General features: G+C 42.5%; 1 protein-coding gene across 2 annotated transcripts in view; it reads right to left on the bottom strand.

Moving 5' to 3' along the window:
• Window positions 1-5,130: 5,130 nt before the first annotated feature.
• The window catches only part of PREP (prolyl endopeptidase), a 133,677-nt gene continuing 120,570 nt past the window's right edge, over window positions 5,131-18,237 (bottom strand). For both annotated transcript variants that reach the window (XM_005552253.4, XM_045391289.2), the window contains exons 11-15: window positions 14,710-14,846; window positions 11,392-11,486; window positions 8,093-8,224; window positions 7,408-7,564; window positions 5,131-5,877 (exon numbers count right to left, since the gene is read on the bottom strand). In XM_005552253.4, coding sequence (XP_005552310.3) covers window positions 5,583-5,877; window positions 7,408-7,564; window positions 8,093-8,224; window positions 11,392-11,486; window positions 14,710-14,846 — 816 coding nt within the window. In that variant the 3' untranslated portion in view covers window positions 5,131-5,582. The remainder of the gene's footprint in view (window positions 5,878-7,407; window positions 7,565-8,092; window positions 8,225-11,391; window positions 11,487-14,709; window positions 14,847-18,237) is intronic.

Below are 18,237 nucleotides of genomic sequence, written 5' to 3'. Positions count from 1 at the left end.
CTCTGGAGTTTTAGGGTGATTATGTTTTGATGCTGACTTTGTTTTCAGGTTAACCTCAGTTTGACTCTCCATAGAGGTGACTGGAAGCTCTTTCCTTTGATGTTTATCAAAGCCTTTAATACACTGGAACTGGAAGACACTATAATATTTTGTCAATTAGATGTAAATCAGTTTCTAAATCATATATTACCATTATGACATTTTGTTTATAATTTCTGGGATTATTTGGCGTTAATAACCTCCACAAATGGCCACCAAGACGTTTTCTCTTGCATGGTAAACAAGAGCTTCCTTAGTCACTTCCTTGGCATTGAACGAACCCTCCCTGCCTGTGCCTCCCCCCTGCCGGCTTCTCAGTGCTGTGGTCATGTGGCTGCAGGAGGCCCTGAGCTACTGAGCAGAGCAAGGTCTGTAAGGTGGATGCAGGGCATATTCTCAGGACACCGTATCAGCAGGCCTGACATTTGATCTACAGGAGCAAACTCATCAGAGAGACAGAGAGGGACAGTTTTGCCTGCAAATGTGAACTCTGACCTAAAGACAGCTGCTCAAAATAGCCCTCATCCTCTTTGCGTAAAACTGATATGCAAGCGTTTATCTCAGTCACCCTTGGTCACCTGCCTTTCTTACTTGACTCTGCAATTCTCCAGGTGGCTATTCCTGGATAGCACTCATCCAGAAAGGATCATTGCTCCTTTTTCTCTTTATTTCACTACCGGAGATTATTTTGATAACATTACGATTTACAAACCATAAAATTCATACATTTCAAGTGTACAATTCAATGACTTTTTTGTAAGGTTAAAAAGTTGTGCAACCATTACTGTAACGCAGTTTTAGAACATTTTCATCATCCCGGTTAGATCTTTATGCCCAAGTAGTTAATTACCATCTTCACTCCCAACTTCAGGTACCCACTAATCTACATTCTGTCTTTGTAGAATTGCCTTTTCAGGATACTTCACTTAAATATAATCAGACTATACACAGTCATTTGTGTCTGGCTTCTTTCACTTATAATGTTTTTGAGGTTCATCCATGAGGTGGCATGTCAGTGATTTCTGTGATGGTGGGTTCCTGCTGCCCCCTGCCCCCAAATTCCTTAAAGGTGCTAAGCCACCTGCTCTTTGAATAACCTCCGCCGCTTTCCCCTAGGCTCTCCTGCCGTCAGTTTCCCACAGGGTTGTCGGGTCTCATCTCTCGGTGGCTTCACCTGACTGAGCTGCCTGCCTTCTCCAGCCTATCGTCCAGGCCCCGCCTGGCTCCCTGTTCCCCCCACACTGGCTTCCTGCTCTTCCTCCGAAGGCCCGGCTGGTTCCTGCCTCAGGCTCTGCCCACTGCTGCTGTCCCTACCACCCCCCACCAACCCCCAAATCTTTGCCCAGTGTTTGTCCCCTCATTCTGTTCGGGTCTTTGTTCAAATGTTGCTTCCTGAGGCACCCTGACCTCAACTCAAATAGCATTCCTTCTCTCGGACTATTGATTTGCCTCACTTTGTTTCTTCACAGCTTTTTATTCCTGTTTCTTGTTAATTCCTTAAATTATACTGTTTATTATCTTAATAGGCTCATGGCTATCGTAGTCTGTTTAAGCTGTTATAATAGCATAAACTGGTGGCTTATCAACAACAGAAATTTCTCTCTCACAGTCCTAGAGTCTGGGATATCTAAGATCAAGGCACTGGCAGGTTTGGTGTCTGATGAGGGTTGCTTCCTGGTTCATAGGCGACACCGTCTCCTGTGTCCTCACATGGTGGAAGGGATGAGGGGGTCTCTCCTTGGGCTCTAATATAAAGGCACCAGTCCCATTCATGAGGATTCTGTCCTCATGACCCGTCACCTCCTGAAGGCCCTGCCTCCTAATACCATCATTTTGGGATTTACGATTTCAACATACACATTTTGGGGAGGATATAAACACTCAGACAACAGCAGTAAGAGAGCTGTCTCAGCCGGGCATGGTGGCTCATGCCTGTAATCCCAGCACTTTGGGAGGCTGAGGTGAGTGGATCACCTGAGGTCAGGAGTTCAAGACCAGCCTGGCCAACATGGCGAAATTCCATCTCTACTAAAAATACAAAAAGATTAGCCGGGAGTGATGGCACGCGCCTGTAATCCCAGCTACTGGGGAGGCTGAGGCAAGAGAATCACTTGAACCTGGGAGGTGGAGGTTGCAGTGAGCTGAGATAGCACCACTGTACTCCAGCCTGGGCCATAAGAGCAAAACTCCATCTCAAAAAAAGAGTGCAGTCTCCAAGGCCCAGCTCCTGGGGTTACTGCCCTGCCTGCCCACTTCCTGGCTGGGGGACTCAGACCTCTGCCAAATGGGGAAAAGGTATTATGTGCTTCCTAAAGTTGTGTGAGGACAAACATTCATCCACACAGAGCGCTTATAGCAGGTGGCACAGGGTAAACACGAGCAAGATAATTTACCATCTGTCTCCTCCCTGGAATATCAACTGGATGAGGGCAGGACTTTTTCTTTCTGCACCTTCAGTTCCTGAGATATGGAGGCAGAGAATGGCTCAATGTTCCTCCTTCATGGGCCTCAGTCCTCATCCCACTGGCCTGACCACCCCAATAGTATGACCTTTGCCTCTTTACAGCAACCCCCTCCAGCTTTCCAGCCTGTCCTTAACCTGCCTTTGAGTCGTTGCAACTCCTTCTGGGCATTAGCTGTGTGGCCTGCTGGGAACATCCAGAGGCTGGTAAAACTGACAAACCTTGGGAGACTGGTGACAGGCTTCCTTAGTTGAAATTTATCCTTTTCAAACTCGTAGCACCATTTGTGTGTAGCTGCTTAAGCTTTAGTGGGAGTATTTAAGAAACATGATTAATTGGAAAGTTTTATAGTATTCCAGGTATGTACATAGTGAACATAGATGTGACTTTATCTTACTAAGGTAACAAATGCTCTGGTGTGTTTAGCAAGGCCTTGTGACAAAGCAGTGAGGCCACCTGTGCAACATGTACAACTATTTTTTTTTTTTTTTTTTTTCAAAACAACACTCCTCAAAAAACTAAACATAGAGGTCCTCTATGATCGAGCAATTCCACTACTGGGTATAAATCCAAAAGAAAGGAAATCAGTATGTCAAAAAGATAGCTGCACTCCTGTGTCTACTGCAGCACTATTCACAATAGCCGAGAGAGGGAATCAGCCTACGTTCCCATCAGCAGATGAACAGATAAAGAAAATGTGGTACATGTATACGGTGGAATATGATTCAGACATGAAAAAGACTGAGATCCTGTCATTTGCAGCAACATGGGTGGAACTATGGTAAGTGAAAAAAGCCAGGCACAGGAAGACAAATATCGTATGTTCTCCACTCATGTGGGAGCTAAAAAAGGCAGAGAAAGGGAGGATGAAGAGATGAATGGGTACAAATATAGTCTGAAAGAAGACCTAGTGTTAGATCAGTAGGGTGTCTACAGTTGACAGTAATCTGTGCATTTCCAAACAGCTAGAAGAGAGTAATGATAAGATGACCCAAAGGGCACAGCACAGGATACAGAAAAGTGGGATCGAACAGAGAAGAATCCCTTAGAGTTCCGGGTTGGAACCCAATCTCAAGTCTTATTTCTAATGTTTAAAGCTCCCCACACTCCCCAAAATACCTTTAGTTGGTGGGATTAGTTATCCTGTTAAAATCTAGATACAAAAATTAGGTTGGAAAAGAGAACTCCTAACTGGAGGCCAATCATGCTAGGCATTAAAAATGTATTACTGTATTCCTCACCATCAGTTGCTAAGTGACATTTGAGAGTTGAACCCAGTCGTGACATCTGAAGCTCAGACACTACACACTGTATTTTCTGCTGTGAAGCAGACCTCAGAAAGTATGGTTAGATTCTGTGCAACCTTCAAAATGCTCTGGACTCAGTGGGTACAACTCAGCTATCTGTACTTCACACAACACAGCTAGCCTAGGAAAGAGGCTGCCTTTGGCTTGACTGTGCAAATGTATTTTCTTTTTTTCCTGCCGTGCTGGTCAGCAGTTACACCAAAGCTAGCTAGTATCAGCTTCTGAGTAGATGGTGATGATGATGGAGTCTTGGTATGCAACACTAGCTACTGGCACACTGTTTCCAGAGGGCTTATGGTGAATCATATGTTCAGTGACAGCTGTATTAGGTACAGTACTAAATAGTAATGGAAAACATGATTCGAGAAGAGAAAAACCAAGCCCCACAGCTGTCTTTCAGTATGCTTGGTATGCAGTGATATGCTTGATAGAAAATGGTATGTCTAATTTTTGACCATAACTTGAAGTAGAGAATGAGTGAGAGCTCTTAAAAGCACATACATGTACAGCTTGGAAGATGGGACCTACTTGGAAAAGTACAAATTATTGGAATAATGAAGTAAATCTTTTAAGCTATTTTATATAACGTTAAGATACTATATAAAATAATTTTCCTATCTGATAAAGCAAGACAAAGGGGAAAAAAACTGTTTCAAGTTAGATCAGCATTTCCCAAACTGATATTCAAAGGAACATTGTTTCATGAGATGTTAAAATATATGTCTTGAAAAAAATTATATGGATGAAAGTTGAAGGAATAGTATATCTTAAAAAACTTCCCCCCGCCCCCCACCCCCAAGTATAACTATTTCTATTTCCAGGAGTGATCTATGCAAGAGAAACAGCTTGGGAAATGCTGGAATTTCTGACTGTAAGATACGCTTGGATATATATGTATCTGGATAATTGACTCATGTGATCTCTTGGAACCAAGGATCCTTGGTTCCAAGAGTTCCTTGGGGAACTCTGATTTCTAGGAATACTTTGTAAACAAATCAAGACACAGACAAATAGGTGAATAATCTGAATTTTCCAGTCCAGTGATTTTTGAAAGGAGGCATCCAAACCAAAAGATCCCCAGATCAGATTTTTACCCAACTAAGTGGTTAGTGTTTATGACAGTGAACCCCCTCTGACAGCTTCATCGCCTCTAACAAGGGAGATGGAGTGGCTGAACAACTTCTTTTCGAAGCTAACAGACATTCTATGACTTCACTGCTTGGAAAGTAACTTGTTGCAGAAAGGTGAAACGCTTTATTCTCACAGAAAACTCCACTTCTGGAGTTGGCCCCTCAATATGAAGAAACTGGAAGTAAAGCCTGTCATTCTTAAATAACATTTATTATTGTTGCAAAGAAGTCTTCTCCATGAGAACATTTCTCACATTTATTTAAAGATATAGAGGTTATGGATATAGAAGCAAATTTCGCTGAGGTGTTATATATAAGTGTGCCCGACTATGATCCTTAATTCAGCAATCTAATATTCACAATGTGTTTGTTGCCATTTAGCTATTTATCCAAACATGCCTTTTTAAAAAAAAAAAAAAAAAACCACGTGTGCCTAGACTGGGTGGAAAAAGAAACGTCAAGGGCTTGCTAAAAAGGAGAAGCCTAAAAAAGATAAAATTCCCACAGCAGTTCTGTTCAACTGTAGTCTGTGAGTGCAGGAATAATGTTCCCGTGGGGAAGCATTATGCCCAGTGGTTTCTCGGTTTGAACGTGGGAAAGCCCTTGAGGTTTTCTGTCATTGCCAGGAGGAAGCAGGAAACTGTTTATGGAATCCAGTCGATGTTCAGGCACCGCGCTATGAACGCAAACATGTCTGAGACTTCCTCTATCACTTTGGCTGTGGGCTTCCCTGCCCCATGGCCCGCCTTGGTGTCCACGTGGATAAGCAGGGGGTTGCTTTGCTTCCTGCTGCGGCCCACGATGTACTGAAGGGTGGCGATGAACTTCAGGGAGTGAAGAGGGACCACACGGTCATCATGGTCAGCAGTGAGGAGCAGCATGGACGGGTACTGGATGTCATCTGCTTCCGGTAACTTCACGTTATGCAATGGAGAGTATCTGGAAGGCAAAAACGCCTTTGTGAGGCTGGAGAGCAACAGTAGAGTTTTATGGCACAGGGACGTAGGTAGTTTACTAGCAATGAGGACTGTAGTTAACTAGTATGTGAGTGACTACCACAGACTGCTTGCATTACCATTTAGGCCATGACTGGCAAGGGTTCCTGGAAACTGGGGAGCTGTGTCACTTATGTGGCTCCAACTTTGAAAGACTGTAAGAAGAAATCTCACAGGGCTGCTGAAACAACGCAAATCATAGGCACGCTTACTGTCAAAAAGAAGTTTTAATGTCTGTTTACTCATTGTTATCAGCATAGTGGTTGCAGGATACGAGGGAAGTTGTATAGGATTTCAATAATGTTTCAAACGTGTAGCTATATTGAGCATAAAAGAAGTTTAACTGTACTTGAATATATTCCTTTTTTTTTTTTTTTTTTTTTTTTTGAGACAGGGTCTTGGAATGCAGTGGTGTGATCCTGGCTCACTGCAACCTCTGTCTCCCAGGCTCAAGCCATCCTTCCATCTCAGCCTCCCGAGTAGCTGGAACTACAGACATGCACCACCATGCCCAGCTAATTTTTTAGAGACAGTGTTTCACCACATTGCCCATGAACGACTGGTCTTGAACTCCTAAGCTCAAGTGATCTGCCTATCTTGGCCTCCTAAAGTGCTGGGATCACAGGTATGAGCCACCATACTCAACACTCTCTTCCCCTATTTTTGACCTACCATTTCAGGAGCATATATTCTTTGCTTAACTTAGAAAAGGAGATCCCATATATGGATAGAAAGTATAATAATACCTTTTGATTGCTACAGTAACAAATTACCACAAATTTAACAGCATGAAGTAAGTCTCAGTTGGCTTAGCTGTGTTCTCTGCTCTAGGTCTCCCAAGGTCAAAGTCAAGGTGTTGGCTGGTTGGACTCTTACGGGGAAACTCTGGAAAAAACCTACTTGCAGTCTTGGGATGTTGGCAGAATTCAGTTGTGTGCGGCTGTGGGACTTAGGTCCTGTTTCCTTGATGGCTGTTGGTTAGGGGTTGCTCAAAAGTTCTAGAGGTCCCGCTTCCTCCATCGTCAAAGCCGGCAATGGCAGGCTGAATCCTTTATATATGCTTCCAATTTCTTTGACCTCCCTTTTTGCTGCATCCCTGACTCCAGCCAGAGAATGTGCTCAGCCTTTAAGGGTTTGCATGATTTGGGACCCCTCAGGTACTCCAAAGAGCAGCAGATTAATATCCTGCTCCCTCACAGCAAGCAGTACCTAGATAAGTGTCTGAATAACAAGGGTAGGAATCTTGGGAGGCCATCTGTAGAATTCTGTCCTACCACATTTTTGTAGTTTGTTGCTTTTGTTAAAGACTATATTAAAACAAGAAAGACAAGTAGGTATTCCTATGTCTTCTCCAGTAGATTATATGCAAATGCAAGGCACTGAAGGTGACAAGGCTCAAGCACTAATCCTGTGGTCACTGTGTTCAACTTTATATTAAACCACTAACAACATATATATGTCAATAAAACCTTACTTGACAAGCCATTCAAAGTGTTGTTTGCTGTCCGAGCACCCATAATCAGTGGTCCAAGCATGGCCAATGGTGTATTTATGAAACTTCAGCATGTCCATTACTCCAACTTGGGCAATAACACAACCAAACAGGTCAGGTCTCTGATTTGCACAAGCAGCTAAAAACCCAAGGTAGAAAGAAAAGGGAGGCAGTCTATCATTAAACAAAGCAAGGCAATACTTACAAGCTTCCAGAGCCCTGGTTGCATTTATCCTCAGAGCATAGGAGGAAACCATCAGAAATCACCTGCCCAAAGGCTCCAAAGCTCCCCAGCCTCTCCGATATCTGTCAGAGGCGTGGGGATTCTCATCAGTAATAGAGCGTTACTCCCCAAAGTGAATGTTGAAAAGCTTGAGGACTTTCTGGAAACCCTGTATCCCCTCCTCCCATCCCCACTTGCTTTCATAGTGATAAGGGAGATTAAGGGACTTGTTCAAGATCTCAGGACCTGCCCAAGGCAGAATAGGGTCTCTTTGTATGTCATTTATCAGATGCCCAAATACAAATGGTACAAATAGGTTTTGCTCTCCTTATACCACTTTGTGGTCCTATCCACCAAGTAAATCAAGAGCTGCCTACAGATGGTGTATCTGAAAACCCCAAGAGGGCTAACTAGTAAGTACAATGAATAAAATCCAGTACTTACCCACTAAGAGGCCTCCATTTGAACCTCCATTAATAGTCAGCCTCTTGGGAGATGTGTAACCTTCCTTGATCAGATACTCAGCAGCGCACTGAAAGTCATCAAAGCAGTTCTGTTTGTTCGCCAAGATACCACCTACAATGTGCCAAAGTGGAAGAAAGTTAATTAACAAAACATAAAAATCAGTTTAAAGGGAATTCAAATGATAGGGCACAGTTTCAACTACTGATTAACTTAAAAACCACGGGTTAACACTGCATTTAAAAAAAAGCCTCAATTTAAGTTCTGTTATGCACTGTGGAAATATATCATCAATACCACAATGCTAATCCATATGGTGGATCTGTATTTTTCTAAAAGCCTCTAGAACTTAAACAGGAAACGCCCCAAAGGGAACAGATGGTTGGTTCTAAGAGAAGCATGATAATGAAAGGATAGCAGCATGGCATCACAAGGAACCTGTATTTTGGGAAGCTGAACTTACAAGTATAAAGCAAGACCTGCAGCAGTGTTTAGTCCTCTGGGTTGCACCCGGCACCCGAGTCGGAGCTGGCCGTGGGAGTGCTCATGCCTCCCCTCCCTGCAAAGATGGAGGTGGAAGTGCTCTGCAGAGGCACGCTTCCCACCCCACCTCTGCAGGAGTCTGACATGGTCAGGGATGGGGAGAAAGAAATTCCCCAGTCTTGCTCTCGGTTGTTAATGGAAAGAACCAGCAGGAATTGGGTGGTGAGGCAGTGCTGCCGCAGAGCATCACATTATGGTTTCTCAATTCTAGAATGAAAGATCTTCAACATTTCCCCAGAGAATCTGGGCTTTATCATCTGCAAATCATTCCAGTGTATTAAACCAAACAAATTACTTGGAAAAACATTTACAGGGCCATGAAATATCTATAAGTAAAGGCCAAAAGTCAAAAGCAAGTCCTCAAAGGAACAGATGTCTGAAATCACTGCCTTTGAAATGAACAAAGACCAGACACAGATCTAATTAGATATTTGAGATTAACCACTTCTGCTGAAATTTAATTAAAGACAAAGCAGTGCTACTGAAATGTTTTTCATATCAAAACAAATGTTAAGATTTCAGTAAGAAATTACCAGTGAATTTAGAATAGCTAGGATTACTTAGTTACCAGGAATAACAGTATTTTGGGTATATGACTATATTTTAAAAAGAGCATTAAATTTTAAAGTCAATTAACAGAATGGAATTCAGATTTACCAGTGTTATATCCTAGGCTATAACTGGAAAAGGTCTATTTCTGGTCCTTTCATCATGGCCTAAATTTTGAGGAACTTTATAAATCAGTCTAAACATAGTCTACTGTTAGCCTTAGTCCCAAGACTGGAAAATAACTTGGTTCTAATTAATAAAAGAATGAGAGAGCAGACCAGGAGTAAAGTTACTCTTCCCTATCAGAGCATGGTGGACATCTGATGACCAAAGGGGTTTTCTGGAGAAGAATCCAGTTCTTTCAGGAGAGGATCCCAGGATCAGGGGACCATGAGTAGGGGGTATGGTACATAAACTACATACAACTTAAGAAATCAGGTGAGTCAAGGGGTTCAGAATTAGCACACATATTTGGGATGTAAATCACACATATGGTATACAGAAATTTTATCCTCTTATCACTCATCTTTTAATATCAGTTTCACAGTATGATTTTAGTGTAAAATCTAATATCAGCTCAAAATTATGCAATGAATTCTTTGCAGTTTCAAAGATAGTCACAGTCAGTAGTTTCTGGGGATGATACCTGGCAATGGTGGACCAGATGGCCAGCCAGGGGCACTCACTTTCACTAAGGTGCACTTGAGAAGTCTGCTGTCAGCCCCTGGGGTGCAGGTTGGATGCCCAGGGGTCAGGCCTAAGCCTTTCCTGCATACGGTACCTAACAGGTTCTTTTTTTTTTTTTTTGAGAGGGAGTCTGGCTCTGTCGCCCGGGCTGGAGTGCAGTGGCCGGATCTCAGCTCACTGCAAGCTCCGCCTCCGGGGTTTACACCATTCTCCTGCCTCAGCCTCCCAAGTAACTGGGATTACAGGCGCCCGCCATCTCGCCCGGCTAGTTTTTTGTATTTTTTAGTAGAGATGGGGTTTCACCGTGTTCGCCAGGATGGTCTCGATCTCCTGACCTTGTGATCCTCCCGTCTCGGCCTCCCAAAGTGCTGGGATTACAGGCTTGAGCCACCGCGCCCGGCCTTCCTAACAGGTTCTTATGGGAATCTCTTTATAGGTTTATCCAATCATGTTTGCTGATTTGATTTGATGCAAAAAAATTCCGGAGCCTCAGGTTTGGGAGGGCGTAGGAAACAGAAGGGAGGTACAGATATCTGAAGGGTGGTCTCTGATACTGAGGAGATCCCTCTCACGTAGAGCTGCTGACCAACCCCAAGCACTGGGGGCCATGCTGGTGTCAAGATTGGGGGAAGCACAGAGCTGGTGGAGGTGAAAGTGCTTTCCCGTGTCCTCCCTCCCCTAAAGACACAGGACCAAGACAAGTGAAGAACCTCTTCAGACCACTGGTAAGTCTATGAATTCAATTTCAGATACACAAAAGCCTGGGTGAGGGGCGCTCCACATACAAAGAAGTGGAAGAGATGTGGTTTTAAAATACGATCATTCAAAAAAATTGTGACCATCTGGGGTATAAAGTTGGGTATTAGTCAATCAGCTACAATACATGCTTCAGGAGGCCAGAGAATGGAGATGGAATAAAACTAGAAAAGAAAAATCACTGTTTTTATGTCTAAAACTCACGCACAATAGAGTCACAGCAGCAATGCTAGGAGGATGCGATTTCTCAGCAATGCCGGGAGGATCTGAGAAATCCAGCAGGAGGATGCCCACACTGGGAACAGAAAGCTCCAAGATTGCTCCTTTCTCTTAAGAGAAAATGACCTGCCTTGACTTCTGTTTCAAGACAGTCAACTCATGCTAAACTATAAAAACAAGGCTAACAGGAGACAGAATAAATACCAAAAAGCTCTCCAAGATTCACTCCTGACAGTGATAATTAAAAACACAACCTATGAGTTAAGCCCCAAAATAACAGGGAATGCTTCTGAAAAATATGTACTTCGTCTATTTATTGTAACAAAAGAAAATAAAATCTGAAAAGAGTGAGTTGTTTTTAAGGGGGGTTGGTGCCTAAATGTGTCTGATAATATCCTTGTTTTTCATTCATCTAGCCAGAAAGCTTTCCTGCTTCTAACCCCCTCAGCTCATTCAAACAGGAAGGATGAGCACAACCTTAGCTTTGATTATGTCAGACTTGTGTTTCCGTAGAGAAAACACCTCACCTTTATGCCACGTCTCTCCATATTCGCCGCCTCCTCTGATGTTGGCCACTGCCAGGATACCGCCCATGTGTCTCACGAAAATAAGCCTGGAAACACTGAGAAGCAGTAGAAACAGTTAACCTTCCATTAACTGCCTAGTGAAGACCATGCTCTCTCTCCATCTCAAAAAAGTGCCCAACAACACTCTGAGTAATATCATCAAAATAGCAGCTTGACATTTCTTTTATTGCTTGATTAAAGTGAAAAATATGTAACTTCCTATTAATACTTAATTGCAAAGCTAATATATATACATATTTTTTGAGACAGAGTCTCACTCTGTCACCCAGGCTGGAGTGCAGTGACACAAACATGACTCACTGCAACCTCCATCTTCCAGACTCAAGTGATCCTCCAGCCTCAGCCTCCTGAGTAGCTGGAATTATAGGTGTATGACACCATGCCTGGCTAATTTTTGTATTTTTAGTAGAGACGGGGTTTTGCCAAGTTGGCCAGGCTGGTCTTGAATTCCTGACCTCAAGTGATCCGCCCGCTCTGGCCTCCCAAAGTGCTGGCATTACAGGCGTGAACCACTGCGCTCAGGCAAAGCTAATATGTTTTCATGAGCATTCAGTGTCTTCTTTTTCTACATTGATAAATATTTCACTACACAATTCATAATATAAACAGAGAAAAAAACAAAACACTGCCAGCCCAGGCGTGAATGGTGCTGGGCTCACAGGAGGACCTGATAATAGTCCTTTTTATCATTTTTTGAGTTAACTTTCTCTAAACTGTTTAAGTTGGAAAAAAGAAAAAGCTTTTTCTGGAACATGGATTTTTAAACATGTTTTCCAGTTCTACAGAAATTTCTATGGTAAATTAGCCAACACAGGGTGTGCAAGAGGTAAAGGAGATCAGGAATAGAGTTATCAGGGCTGGAGAATATTTTCTAAAGATAAGCAGAAGAAACTACAGCACAAACCCTCTAGGAAACAGCATTCAGTCCTTTGGAAAATTTGGATTTTGTTTCCCTCTTCTCTTTCCATGGTGACCCTAAAAGTACTGAGTGACATGCTGTTAATTAAAATTAACTGTGCTTTGAGAACTATTTCGGAGAACTGTGTCACTCTTTTAGTAACTGGGGAAACCATGGGCTTCTATATACTGAAGGCTCTCAATGGTTTGAATGCTAATTTCCTGCGTATTGAGGATGAACAGGAAAGGTCAGATGAGTTAGGGTAGATGTATCAGGCCATCCAACCACACCTTATTAGCCAAACTGATGTCTGATCACTTGGTCCTCTCTTCAAGATTTTCATGCATCTCTGATGGTCTCTCCTGAGACTATTATTAAATGCACTGGGTTCTGGGATGAAAATGGCCCCAGGACTCATCTCTTGAATCCCAACGGGGCAGGCTTAATAAATGCTTGTTGCCCAAATGAACAAAGACAAGTGGTTTTAGCTACAGTAGATCCACTTGGGAATCAGTGTTGTCTTGATCCTGGCCCACCTGCTGGGACCCAGGGAATGGGGCTCGAGGTGACTCATTGTCCACTGATGAAGCACGCATTCACTGCCCCAAACTCGAGCATCGCTGTGAGGTAAAACTGAAGCCTGCATTTTAATACTTCGAGTGATATAAGGATTAGGTTAATATAATACACCCCAACATTTATCGTCGTTTTTATTTTTTTTTCAAGGGGCAAGGTTGCTCTACCTGAGGCTTGCATTCTTAGACTAATAATGTCAGAGAATAACATGGCATGTAATACTAACACACAGATATCAATATGTTAATATTACATATTTGTTATTACAATCCTAACAAATCTTGTTGCCTGGGAAACTGGAAAGAGATGGGAAGTCCCCATATCTGGAATGTTGCCTGGTATATGGAGCTGTCAGTGTAGAATGAATGAACAGCAACCGTTATGACACTTTTCTAACTAGTTTCCCTTCATTTGCTCATATGATGATGCCACATATATCTTTCGAAAATACTGCTCTACATCGTGATTGTACACAAAGCCTCCCATCAGCTCCTTGCTAACAAAAGGATAAATGCTAACTCTTCAGCCAGTTATTTGAGGTCCACAATTTCATTATAAATCACTTGAGGGCAGGCATCATATTTCATACTTCATTAAATCTAAAATAATGAGCTTCTACAGATATTGAGTGCTCAAAACAAAGTACCAGTGTTCTTGTATTCAACTTCGGGACAGATGGTTGAATCTATTCTGAATTTATGTCCTAGTAGTCACCAGTCCATGAATCTCTTCCCAAACAGAAAAGATCCTGGATGAATCTGTGAATCAGATTTCATATGGGGTTCTATTTAGAAGTTGGCTCAAAGCTAGTCTTGCTGGTGGGAACCTCCTTGTTTTTATTAAAAGTGCTCAAAGCAAATTCCATTTTATACTAGCAATGGGATATTAAAATCAAGTTTGCAAATAACAGAAGATATTTATACCAACAATCGCAAACATATAAATGTAGAATTTTCTCCCTGAACGTAGTTATCTGGGAAATAATCACAGAAACAGCACACAACAGTCTAAAATAGATGATGTAACAGAGTACACAGAAAACATTTATGGCTGAACGTTAAGACAGTCTATTTTAAGACTCTGCTGTTGAAAAATATCATCAGCTAAGAAATCATTCCCTCTGAAGGGAATACTGAAGGTAGTGTGGTGGCAGCAAATGACAAACACTGAAGAAAGGAGCTTCCTTTAAGACCTCGATTAATACTAATCTTCTGTAGTCATGCAGCCATAGCCTCCCCATCCAGTTCCCAAACAACCTATTACACTGAGGACATTTTTGGTTGTTTTTCAAAATTAGCTTGTAAATGATTCTTCAATTCCTGGTCAAAAATTCAGATAATTAACACATAATCCTGCCCATCTATGAAAACAAGCAGCAAGAATTTTGCAGAACTGTATTTTATTTGAGATGGAGTTTCGTTCTTGTTGCCCAGGCTGGAGTGCAGTGGTGTGATCTTGGCTCACTGCAACCTCTGCCTCCTGGGTTCAAGTGATGATTCTCCTGCCTTAGCCTCCTGAGTAGCTGGGATTACAGGGATCCGCCACCACATCCAGCTAATATTTTTGGTATCTTTAGTAGATACAGGGTTTCACTACGTTGGCCCGGCTGGTCTTGAACTCCTGACCTTAGGTGATCTGCCCGCCTTAGCCTCCCATTATAGGTGTGAACCACCATGCCTGGCCAGTAATGTATTTTAGAAAGTTGATTTAGTAGAGCACTCTGGTTTGTTTCCACTATATGGAAAAGATCAAAGACTAGCACTCTGAGTGTGTTCTGAGCTCACCTGTAGTTGGGTGTGATGGATATGTTGAAGCCGCCATAGCCATATAAGAAAGCGGGATGAGAGCCATCCAATTTTATGCCTTTTTTATGCACAATGAACATTGGAATCTTCGTACCATCCTTGCTAAGGTAGAAAATCTAGAACATAAGAAAGCAGAGTATAAGATTTAGCATTACTTAGTAAATACTGCATGCTTTTAAATGGGAAAGATAGTAAATTCTCTCTTTATGATGTACAGTAGCACAATGAAAACCTAGCTCCTCTAAAGGGCTATTTGGTGAAGCATCTTTCAGTTTTTATGGAGAGAATGTAAAGCAGTTTAAAGAGCCTGCATTTGAAAACAGGGAGACCTGCACTGGAATTCTTATTCCACAACTGTCTTGCAGGATGCCCTTCACATATCATTTATCCTCTCCCAGCCTCAATTCTGCATCCCCACATGTGGCCGTTGTGCCCACCTCTCCGGGCCTTCCAGAGGCACACAGAAAACAGGCTTTCCATTCTCTGCTCCTTCTCATCCCTCTCAGTGCTGGGAGGGGCAGATTTGCCATCCTGCCCAGCAACTCAATCTAGTGAGGCTTACATTCCAGAAAACAAATTTCATATTCAACTTCCTCTCTAAATGTTAAGATGCTCGACGTCATTTTTCTATGCTGAACTACTAAACAAATGCTAGCAGCAACAAAACTTATTAGCTTAGAAAACTGATGAGGAAAAACATAGAAATCCTATTATTCCTGGTTAAACAAAGACCCTTCTCTCCACTATTGATAAAGGTTCATAAAGCCTTCTAGAATCTGGGCTACCTCTGGCAAGTTCAAAGTCAACATCTCCATATCCTTTTGGATAAAGGATTTAAAAAAAAAGGCACAAGGAAGGAAACATTAAAAGTTAGTCAACTGATAAGCCATAGAATAAATAAGCCACAAAAAGCTGATAATGCTTTTTTTCCCCGAAAGAAAGCTGTGAATAGCTTTCTCTTTGTGTAAACATGGTGTTTTTACCCCCAAACAACCCCTGGAGAGTGCCCCAGTTTGGAATCATCTTGTTGACCTTATGTTCCAGTCATGGGCATAAGCCTTTACACTTCATGTGACCTGGAGCCATATTTTATCCATAACTTTTTAAGGTAGCAGTTCTGTTGCGCAAAGTTGCCACAAAGTCCATAGAAATAACCATGGGGGTGGGGGAGGTGTGTGGAGGGGCAGAATGGGCAGGGATGCAGATTTAGAGATAGGAGTTAGAGGACCGTGATAAATGCCTGCAATCTGGTAGTTTTCTGAAACCTGCCAAGAAACAGTAATATAAAAAGCATTTGTTTCGGACTCTGCAGAGAAATACTGAGAGATACATTTAAATTTGGCATCTGAGGAATCATGGAGAATACTCTTCAGAGTTCAAAATTATCAGAGGGAATACAGTTTTATTTAAAGTTATTTAGTGCCAGTTAGCAGCCACCAATAGAATGTAACTGTGTGGGTAGGTACAAGTAAACACGGAGTAAGAGGAACAAGTTCCAAGGGACTGGCTGGGATTAGTGAGCTAAAATACATAGCCTTCAACTCAAGAGTTAGAATTCAGAGCACTATACCCACAGAGGCAACAGCATCAATGAGCGAGCGAGCAAACCATCTCACATGAGGCTACCTTCACTGAATCATCTGTTCAAAAACTCAAATTCCCTCCAACTACCCCCAGCTTCTCATCTAGTTTCAAATCCAGGTGCAGCTCAATTCTCCCCAGGCTGACCCCTTCTCATGTACCTTGGTCTTCACGCAGCCAGCTGGACTGATACACTCTTCATCCCGGCTTACTGACTCTCAGACCCTCCATCATTCCCAAAGTGCTCTATCTCTTGATGCTTCATGACAATTCAACTTCCTCCTCCCATCTCACTTTTCTTGCTACCACCTGTAAGATTTCTAGTACCTGAAAGCCAGCCTGCAACTCACTTATCTGACTCCAGGACAAAGGCATCCTTGGAGAATGCCACTGAAAGCACAAAGTTCCCATTATCCCCGTAGTTGCAGAAATATATCCAAGCTTTAAGTTGGCGTGGTCCTAATGTTAAAAACAATATTTTGAATGCAGTCCAAAATGAAAGAACACTGTGAAGATGACTTAATTGTGGGCAAGAAGACTCCTTACAGGAAGTTTCTGTATTTTAGTCTTGAAATAAACATACAGGCATACCTCGGAGATATACTGAGTTTTTGGTTCCAGACAACCACAATAAAGCAAATAAGGCTATAGTTGACATACATTCCTCTGATGGATCTGGGTAAAGTAAATTGAAAACCTTCTAGAAAGGATTCACCATTCTAGATACCATGAAGAACATTCATGATTCAAGGGAGGAGGTCAGAATATCCGCATTAATAGGAGTTTGAAAGAAGTGATTGTAACGCTCACGGATGATTCCGAAGGGTTCAAGACTTCAATGGAGGAAGTCACTGCATATGTGGTGGAAATAGCAAGAGAACGAGAATTAGAAGTGGAGCCTGCATATGTGATTGAACTGCTGAAATCTCACGATAAAACCTGAAGTTCAAAAAATCAAATTCCCTCCAACTACCCCCAGCGAGACCAGCCTAGACAACATGACATGGCAAAACGCTGTCCCTACTAAAAACACAAACATTAGCTGGGTGTGGTGGCGCGTGCCTGTAATCTCAGCTACTCAGGAGGCTGAGGCAGAAGAATAGCTTGATCCCGGGAGGCGGTGGTTGCAGTGAGCTGAGATGGTGCCACTGCACTCCAGCCTGGGTGACAGAGTGAGGCTCTGTCTCCAAAAAAAACCATAACAACAAAACATGAAGAAAAGGCCGGGCGGGGTGGCTCACACCTGTAATCCCCGCACTTCGGGAGGACAAGGCAGGAGCATCACCTGAGGTCAGGAGTTCAAGACCAAGCTGGCCAACATGGGGAAACACCATCTCAACTAAAAATACAAAAAAATTAGCTGGGCGTGGTGGTGGGCACCTGTAATCCCAGCTACTTCAGGAGACTGAGGCAGGAGAATTGCCTGAATCCGGGAGGTGGGGGTTGCGGTGAGCAGAGATCTGGCCATTGCACTCCAGGCTAAGCGAAACTCTGTCTCAAAAAAAAAAAAAAAAAAAAAAAAAAAAAAGAAGAAAAAAACCATGAAGAAATGAGTATGTGAAGAGACTGGGAACTTTTTTTTTTTTTTTTTTTTTTTATCAGTAGGAGAGTCTGTCATTTGCTAGTGGGCACCAGCTTGACTGGAGACATTTGATCTAGATTTTATTATGAAATTGACTTGCAAATCCCAGGTTTTCCAGGACAAAGAGCGAGTGTATGTAGCTCTCATCCTTCCCTTGGCTATGAGGAGCCATCTTCTTAGGGAATTGCGACTTGGAGAAATATAAATGGGTCACTATAAATTATGTCAATGAAAACTAACAAACCTAAAAGGTCTACCTGGTTCTTGAGGGCTTTTTATATGAACTGTTTTTTTGTAAGGGACACAAATTAATATCAACTAAAACCAGACGTTTTCCCAGAATT

The sequence above is a fragment of the Macaca fascicularis genome, chromosome 4 (genome assembly GCF_037993035.2).
Source record: "Macaca fascicularis isolate 582-1 chromosome 4, T2T-MFA8v1.1".
NCBI classification, from domain to species: Eukaryota; Metazoa; Chordata; class Mammalia; order Primates; family Cercopithecidae; genus Macaca; species Macaca fascicularis.
The sequence above is the reverse complement of the archived record's forward strand: the minus strand, read 5'-3'. Positions and strand labels throughout refer to the sequence as shown.